General features: G+C 29.5%; 1 protein-coding gene across 1 annotated transcript in view; it reads right to left on the reverse strand.

Annotated features, from left to right (window-relative positions):
• LOC106679147 (putative transmembrane protein INAFM2) overlaps window positions 1-8,931 on the reverse strand; it is an 18,707-nt gene extending 9,776 nt beyond the window's left edge. Inside the window, exon 1 of the mRNA XM_067045350.1 lies at window positions 8,612-8,931. Coding sequence (XP_066901451.1) covers window positions 8,612-8,846 — 235 coding nt within the window. The 5' untranslated portion in view covers window positions 8,847-8,931. The remainder of the gene's footprint in view (window positions 1-8,611) is intronic.
• Window positions 8,932-10,023: the final 1,092 nt, after the last annotated feature.

A 10,023-nucleotide genomic window follows, 5' to 3' on the forward strand; every position in this document is an offset into this window, starting at 1 on the left:
TATATCCCGATAGTCATTGATAAAGATAATATGCAACTATCAACTAGATTTAATAAAATCAAAATTCCTGCATTTAAGAATTTTTTTTTTCAAAGACATATCAGACGGTTCGTTTAAAATATAGTTCCACCATTAAACAGTTTGGATTCCTTATAGACTAAATTATTATAGTCTTCAACAAAAGAAAACTAACTTGTAAGATTTTACTAGACTCGATTTTTGTATAAACTTCCCCATATTTCAGTCATTTAAATCTAAAAAACACAATTTTTTATCTATGTAAACATAACTACCAGCTAAGTTCTTCCTGTATTTCTGTACCTCATACATATTCCAAGTTCACTCTAGATAAAGAAGTTAAATTGTGATAAAACTCTATAGAATTATTGAAACAGTTGTTGAAAATGAATTTATGAAAAAAACAGTTTCCTTTCATAAATAATTTTCTCGTTAAAAATACTGATCGTTTATTTCTTAGTGTCTTAAAAACGATGTTCGTTAATTATAGCATTTTGTATTATAGCTTCATACTGAATAGATTAATTGGTTTGATAGAGTATACTAGATATTTCTTTGGGTATTCAAAACTTCAGTTATTTTTCCATAACTTCAATTGCTAGTTCAAACATTGGTGAATGTTGAAAGCTGTGCAGTGTGGTACTGTCAGGGCACCACATATTGTGAGCATAGTGCTAGTGTTAGATGAGAACTACTGTACAAAATTTGTGCATTTGTGATGAGTGACTATGTTTTCAGTTTTCGACTCACTTGTTGCAAGTCTTTGACGTTCCGACGTTATTGAGACGGCTGTGATGTTGAGATTGCTGGAGCGTTACTGCAAGTCGACGAGCGTTCGAAATGCCAGTGGTGCTCATAGGGGTAATATCGTCCGAAAGATATTTACAGTTTCCTCCTATTTTTAATGCCAGGCCTGGTTCCTACTGTATTATACATAATATAAATAAGTCGCTTCACCTTTGTATTTCACTTGTGTTTGAGACTTATTGCTCTTGTTTTATCTAAAAACATTTTTGAAATTATTTGAGGTAGGATATTATTAAAATTATGTGTTGTGGTATTTAGGGAAATAAATCGTGACTTGCGGCGATTTTTTGTGCAGTATCCATTGATTATCAGAATAAATAGAAGGCTTAGAAAAAAATAATAGTTATACCTAAGATTACTATAAATTTTAAAAGCCAATTTTGCAAAACTTGGAAGATCGGGGAAAAGGGATAGGGAGGTGACGAAGGGAAGGGGAGCGGCTGATACTGAAGACTTTTTGGGAGCAATTTACATAGATTTCCTGACAACTCAGGAGGAATTTCAGTAAAAAAAAGAAGGAGCGATTCCAGCAGGATACCAAGATAATGGAGGATAGATATCAAGGTCGGTGGTGCGTTAATATGATGGGTTGGTTATTGTTTGGCCTTAATAAGGGATGGTTAAGAACAAAGGTACACCTCCATAGCTATGTTCGCTGACGATACAGCTGTGTTCTCTCAACATGATGATATAATAACAGCTAGAAACACTTTGCAAAGTCACCTTAATGATTTAGAACCATATTTCACTAAGTGGTTGATTATCTTGAATATTGAAAAATGCAACTCAAAAAATATTACTCTTCGACACCCACCAGATCCACCGGATCTAATCCTCAAACGTAAAAGTGTGAAATGGAATCCTGCCAGTGAAACAGTAAGATACCTGGGAATTCACCTAGATCGCCGCCTTACTTGGAATCACCATATCAACATCAAACTAACTCAAACTTATGCCAGGTTAGCAATGCTATATCCTATCCTAAACAGAAATTCCAAACTAAAACCAGAAAAAACTGTTCTTGTATTTAAAACAATCCTCAGGCCACGGCTGATGTACGGCTGTGAAATCTGGGGAGTGGCATCCTTCACGAAAAGGAAAAAACTACTTTTCAAAATAAAGTCCTAAGAATCGCAGTTAATGCTCCTTGGTTCATAAGAAATAGCCAATTACATCGGGAATTACAAGTGGAGGTAATAGAGGATTATATCAAAAAACGGTTCATGAAGTTCCACTCCCAGTTGCCGACAGTTAAACGAGCAGTGACCTACAACCTAGGAAACCCAACCTCAACCCAAAGACTGAAGCCCAGACTGCTGCAGGACATTCTTTTATAAATTTTTAATAAATATAAAATTAATTAATAGTCACACTACCTCTATTTATTTATGATTATTATTCATTTTATTTATTCATTTTTTTTTCTCTCTCTCCCTTTTTCAAATTAAATTGTTTCTTTTTACTATTGAAAATTGTTTGTTTTATTTAAGTGTACCAATATCATCATTTTTTGTTATTAATTTTACTTTCCTCTTTTATTAAGAAGCATTATTCTTATCCATTTATTTTATTATTATTCTTTTTTCTTTTAATAAGAACATTTTATATAGTTAGGGGTGTCATTTGTATGACTATACCCCCTCATAATCAATTGTTAAAAAAAAATATCTAATATAAGTTATACCAACCATGTAAGGCCCACCAGGCCGATCTGGTATAAAAATATAGATATAAAAAAAAAAGAACAAAGGTATCCTAGACGATTGTATAAAAAATGGCTTTATTAATATATTTTTACTTACATATAAAAATGATTGACCGTAACGGAATATGAAGTTATATGATCGGGAACCAAAAAGTAGATTGAAGGATGATAGTCCGGGTGGCGATCAATAAAGGTATCAAAATAGTAACAAAAAACTATTTATTGCAACCAAAGTTTCGCCCCATTTTGCAGGGCTTGGTCAGGACTGATGAGAATGATGTTCTGCTGCCAAATATATAAAACATTTGTTTTCTGCTTCAAAACATATATTTTAGAAGCTAATGCTATAAAGGAGTTTTACGACTTACGCATAGTTTTTGTTTTATGAGTTAAAACAACTAATAATATATTGCAATAAAATTAGGTACGCATATTAAGCTGTTTTTTGTTTACAAGGAAATGACCATGGCTGCGGTCAAGAAAAACAAAAGTAGTTTTCGACTATTCATTAATTGCTTACGTTTCTAATCACATTGTAGGCTGTTGGGATGGGTGAAGGTGGACAACAATGAACGAAGGAATTTCACTTTAATTTTAGAAAATTCCAAAATTCCTGTGTTTATTAACGTACACCTCTACACATCCTAACAGCCTTGACGAAAACCTGCATTGTTGGTCGAAACGTCAACAACTGATGAATAGTTAAAAACTATTTTTGTTCTTGACCGCTGCTCTGGCCATCTCCTAACTCACATACGGTCAATCATCTATATATAACTTCTTTATTTACATAAATATAAAAATATTGCGGTGGCACAGTGCTAAGGCACTGCTAATTCCAAGGACCCAGGTTCGAATCCGGTTGTGGCAGATAATTATTTTCTATTGTACTGTAGCCGTGATTCAACCCTGTGGGTACACTTACTTGAGGAAAAGTCTGGTGGTTGAGCGTGATCTTGAAAAAATCACCTCCTTGCATAATCGTTGTTCTAAAAACAGTGCTTCCTTACAAAGTATTGAATCTTATGACCCTTCATGGGCTTTGAAATAGAATACAAATAAAATACAAAAAATATTAATCACAAAAGTATTCGTCTTGTCTCTCCTTTTTAAAATATTTTTCGGATGAAATAATTTTTAAAAGGAATAGTTTATCTTATTTATTTAAAAAAAAAATTAAATTCTATAATAGAATGATAAGCAATTGCTTTATTACGGAAAAGCTTTTTGATCACGGAAACCGACACCTTTCTTAAACGGTCCAGTTTGCTACATCAAAGAATATATTCTTGTTTCTACAGGTTGCGAGTTACTAGGTAAACACACAGAGATCTCTACGATCTTAAAAATATTAAGGAACTCAACATTTGTTTTTGAGAAGGAGTAAAAAATTTCTATTTATTTCCCAGTTGTTGATAGGGCTTGGTAGATCCCGGAATAAAAATCTTTTCATCATGGAATCCCTGTGTTTTACTGCCCATGGTACCGACTAGGACGCAGTCTTCTGGGCTAATAACGGTCGGATGATAACCCAAGTTACACCTTCTTTATAGGCGTTATTAATGAGCTCGTTAGTAGGTTAACAATTTTTTGATACTATTAGATCTCTGTGTTCCTCTCTCCCTCCCCTGTTTTTTCCACTTTATTAATATATACAAAAAATGGACATCCTGAAACTTCTGGATACCTTCTCATAGGTGAGAAGTTCAATTTGAAGTTTATACTAGTCATCATGAAGTCCAAAACCAAATTATATTGGATATTTAAGGGGTGTCTTACGAGCTGTAAACGTTTTGATTATATCCTTTATTTGTATCGTACGATTTATTTTATCTTTAGATAATTGGTATGGAAAACCGTGAAAACATAAATAATAAATAATCAGTAGTTTCTTTTTTAAAGATCTAGTTAAATGTTTAAACTCACTCCGTTTAAGATAAAGAATAAAAAGGAAGTCGAAATATCAAATGAAAAATTAAAATCATTCTAAGGAGTAGGCCTCGAAAGTATTCTTGATGAACATACAATCCTGTGTGGAAAGGCAAGGATCACACAAATCCATCTATCAGTAAAAAATAACTGGGAAAATTAAACAGTTTAAACACCCAGCTATAGGAAGAATCCATTCAGTTAGGGTTTCCTTTTTTTGTGTTATGATCTCCTCTTGTGAGATTGTGACATGTACATCGACCAACCTTCTCGCTATAATTGTCTGTTTGAAAAGTCAGATAAGTAAGGCAACCATGGAGGGCGGGAGTGTAGGGTTTGATACCGTTTTTCAATTCTAGGCGCTTTTTAAATATTGCTCTATCTTAAAGTCTCCTCTTCCCGTTTTAAGCTAATATTTCAAAAGTGATATAGGGCCGTCGCTCTCCGGGGGTTTAGCGGGGCGGGTCCGGCGGGGAAGGATATCCTTTTTTTATATGATGCATTTTATCTTATTTTATTAGAATTAAAGAAAATATAAATATAAAAGAATCTAGCATTCTACATGAAAGCTCGGAAAATAATAAAACTAATTCAATAGCGGCGACTGAAAGTTATGAGTAAATTTGGTCTGAATAATGAACCACTCAAAAGGTTGATTTGTTATAATCAGCCATGATTAACGAGTAAACTTCAATGGGGTAAATCAAGACGTAAGTGGGAAGATTGTGATAAGTCTGCTCTTTGAAGGGGCAGGGATAGTTGATGTTATCGACGTCCGATCCAGAGTTCGTTGGGACCTATTATAGAATAATAATTTATTCCTGACAAAAGTGCTTTGGTACGAGTTAATTATTTGTTTGAAAAAAAAATTTTGTATATTTTGAATAATTATTTAAAATTAGAAATCAAATTATTATATCGTTACCGATAGATATATCATTACCAAAACATCGGTGTTTTTTTCTTAAATTACTATAAAGCTAATTTAAGCTCTTTTAAATTAAATTGTAGAAAATCAAAACATCAACTTACTTCGGAAACATCAATCAGTCTCATTTTTTATAATAACCCGACTACTGTCTTCATATTATATCATGTAGGCATACTTTTATTAAATATTTTCTAAAAACAAATAATGTTTAATTTTCAAACACTTTATTTCTATCAATTGTATACAAAATTTAATAAGCTTCTAGAAATAAAGTCTAGACCCTTTCCTCTTTAATTTAACTTATTGGTTTAGAAACATTTTCATAGGTTTGTTTCTTCCCGAAACTTAAAACTTAAAAAAAAAAAAAAAAATATTTTCCCTCATATTATATAATTGTTATTGATTTTTGGAAGATGGACATTTCTTTTAATTAAAGTTTTCAAAAAATGGTAATATTATTTCTCTTGTATTTATTTTAATTTTATAAAAATTAATAAAAAAGAGAAATTTTGTTAAATGTAAGGGTGGGATGCATAAGAAAAAGAATGAGTCATGAAACAATTTTTAATTGCAATATCTTTATATATATTTTAATTGTTAGTAATTAATATTGTATTTTATACCAAACGTCCTGGAACCGTATAAAGATATGAATCTAGGACGTAATAAAGATATAAATGTGAATAAAAGTCGAAATCTAGAAGATTATGTTCACTCAACAAAAAAAAAAAATTTAATTTGTTTACTATTTTTTAAAAAAATAATTAATGAAAATAAATTGCTAGTCAATTTAAATTCTAAATGAAAAAAGTTTTAATTTGTTTTTGAGAATTTTCGATGACCGAAAATTTACTGAATATTTTTTAAAAAGACTATTAGATGAACTAGAAATAACTTAATTTTTCATAAAATCGTCTATTATCAGCCGCCTACTGGATTACTGATTCCACATTTTTGGAAAATATAAAAAATCTGTAATGCAATAAGTTGAGATTTTCTTCCAGTTTAGCTAAAAAATTGTGTGATTTGAAATTCTGAATTTTTTTTTAAATTTTCAAATGCCCATAATAACATAAAATGTGACGAAAAATACCGCATACGATAGGTGCTGTCAAACAAATAATCGTGGAATTATTAACTTTAAATTATTTCGAATGAATATTTTTTTAAAAAGCTTATCGAATCACAATTGAATCCCAAAAAATTTTGTAATTCGAAATAATATCTATCAATAGTTCAAAATTACTGATAATGGAGAGATAAAATCGATAATCTATGTACATCTAATATAACTTATGTTACGAATTTATTTCAAACTTGTATCATGGAAAGAAGTATTAAATATTAACATAAATGGATTTTGGAAAGTATTTTGATACGTAAATGATTTGTGTTTTTTTTTTTTTCCAGTTTCCTGAAGTGTATTCTATATGATGAAATTTCAAAGTAATTTTCACTAAATTTTAAATGAATTGAAGATAAGGCATGGAAATTAAATCGAACTAAACAGGGGTTTAACTACTCAATTCAAAATAAAAAAATATATAAAAATTCAAACATGAAACTATGACTTACAATCGTACTTTCATATACATTTGATTTATCAATAACTTCTTCGTAGATGGAAATAAATTATGTAGTTAATTCATATAAAGGAGTATTTAATTTTATTATCATTGTATAATATATGTGACTTTGTATCGTAAAAGAAGGGCCAATGTTCAAATATACTAATTTTGTGTTTTTACCATTTGTTGATTCGAAAACGTAGGAGTAATGAATGAATTATGGTAGATTTCCTGATCTTACTTTATTTCAATTTACATAATTTTTTAAAGGGACGTTTTAAAATCTACAATGAAATAAAAAACGGTCAATGCGCAATGAAACGGCTTTTTCTCAAAATCGAATAAAATAGACACTGGCCCTTCTTTCACCAAGTTCCAGATATATTAATGTAATATATTTTGATAAATAACTAAATTAATCAATATTTATTTTTGTTTCAATCATTTATTTTTTTTATTCTTTCAAATGATTATGATGAAATTTCTAAGTAATTGACTCTCTACTTTTAAATTGTTAGAAGATTTGAAATGAAAATGAAATCGACTCAATTACAGTTCTATGTCATTCATATTCAAATTGAATATTCTATCCAATTAAAAAAAGTTTTAAATTATCCATATGTTTTAATATATCTAGGTACCATCATATATATTTGCTTTATCAGTAACTTTCTCGTTGATGGAAATAAGTTATGGACTTAATTCAAATATGCATAAGGACATATAAAGGAGTATTTAATATAGTATCAATGTATCGTAATATATTTTGACAAGAAACTAGATTAGAATCAATATTTATTGTTGTTTAGTTCTTTGAAATGATTCATATGAAGAAATTTCTAAATTACTAGAAGATTTGAAATGAAAATAAAATCGACTTAACCACAGTTTAAACAAAGTAATTTATATTCCAATTGAAAATTATGAGATCTAATCCTTTAAAAAAAACCCTTTAAAATAGAATAATATAACTGTACAATAACAATCGTTTAAACATGCAATTTAGACTTAATAAATTTTGTGTATAATGTGTAACGTATCAGTAACTTCTTCATGATGATATGTTATGGAGTTAATTCAGATCTGCACTAGGACATATAAAGGAGTATTTAATATTATCATAAATGTTTTGTAACATATTTGATAAGTAACTAAATGAATCTATATTTTATTTTTGTTTTTGTTTTTTTGAAATGTATTCTATATAATAAAATACCAAAGTAATTGACACTTAAGTTTTAAATGAATAGATTTGAAATGAAAAAAAAATTACTTAATCGCAGTTTGAAATATGCCATTATTTCCATATTGAAAGTTCGAAAATCTCGTCCTTTAATTTAAAAATTTGTTTATATATTACAACAAAATTAAATGATAACAATCGTTCAAACATGCAATTTAAACTTAATTTGTGTGTATAATGTGTGATGTTCAGTAACTTCTTCGTTGATGGAAATAAATTTCCATTTTATTATCGGAGTATCAATTGTCCATTATTCATAATTGCGTAGCATATGAATTAGTGATATGTATATTGAATATAGTTAATGAACTAACGTCAATTATTATTAAAATATGTAACCATCGGCAATATTAAATTGTAGTGTATGGTATATTATTGGGTTACAACAGGCAATTACAATTTTGATATACCTATACATCCAGTGGGTGGCAAGGAATGCTGTCCTTGAGGCTTTTGAGGAGTCCAGAAGAAGACGTAATACAGTGACAAAATTATAGCCGCAAGTGATACGGAAAATACATACACAATGACGGTCAGGACGCGAACAAGTTTTTTATTTTGTTTGGGCTCGTACATCTTGTCTTTGGCCTCTTCCCCCGCTAGTTTGACACTGTTGTGCGTTAAACTCGCTCCTTGACCAATCATCGCTTTGCCTTTTTACCTACGCCGAGATTACATTTCGTGCTCGACTAACGACCACTTCACTCGGCAAAAGCAACTCGACTAATCGATAGAGGGCTCCTACAGCTGCGCTCTGTCGCCTTCCAACACAAGCGTCTAAATTTAACCGTGTTTATACCCAAGTCAATGCGAAATTCCGTTTTTGAAAACAGATTTAGCTCCATATTTATCCCTTCGCTCCTTTACACTCGATAATTCTATAAATACAATATGTTAATATAGCTGTAAAATAATTTATAAAAATTATATCAGCACAAATTATTATGATCGTAATAATTTTTTTTTTAAAATAACGCCAAAAATAAAAAATATCCTTTTTTAAAAAAAAAATATCATTACAACGTTTAAAGTACCACTTACCCGTATCCACCATTTTTTTCTCTATATATTTATTTTCTTTTTTACAATAATTTGTTACGAAATTTAGAAGTTTTCTATCAAAAGTTATTATACCTAATTTTAAAAAGTAAAGTTTTTTTAGAGGGGAAAACTTTATTAAAAATAACAAAGATGTGCTGCCAAACTTCAGTGGGTTGCTACACAGCATACTTATTCTAATCTAATCAGATTTTTTTTTATTTTACAATACATAGGCATAACAAGTCAAAAGTAACAATGTATAAACATATAATAATAGAAAATGTTTTTTTAATTTTTGTTTCATCGCTTTTTTCTTTTTCATGATTTTTTTTCCTTCTTTCTATACTTTATTAATTTTTTTTATGTCAACCCCACCTTTTATTTCTCTCTCTCTTCCTTTCCTATCATTTCCCCCCCTTTTTTTTTCTTTTTCATATTTTCTCTTTTTTACAGCTAATTCATCTTCATTATATACATAATTATCCCTTCGCTCCTCTACATTCGATAATTCTATAAATACAATACGTTAATATAGCTATAAAATAATTTATAAAAATTACATCAGCATAAATTATTAGGATCGTAATAAATTAAAAAAAAATAACCCCAAAAATAAAAAAACCTTTTTTTTTTTTAAATTTTATTTCAACGATTAAAGTACAACGTACCCGTATCCACCATTTTTTTCTTATCCGTTTTCCTCTACATTTTTTTTTCTTTTTTACATTAATTTGTTACGAAATTTAGAAGTTTCCTATCAAAAGTTAATATACCTAATTTT

The sequence above is a fragment of the Halyomorpha halys genome, unplaced genomic scaffold (genome assembly GCF_000696795.3).
Source record: "Halyomorpha halys isolate HHAL.00 unplaced genomic scaffold, Hhal_1.1 Scaffold179.1, whole genome shotgun sequence".
Classification (NCBI taxonomy): domain Eukaryota; kingdom Metazoa; phylum Arthropoda; class Insecta; order Hemiptera; family Pentatomidae; genus Halyomorpha; species Halyomorpha halys.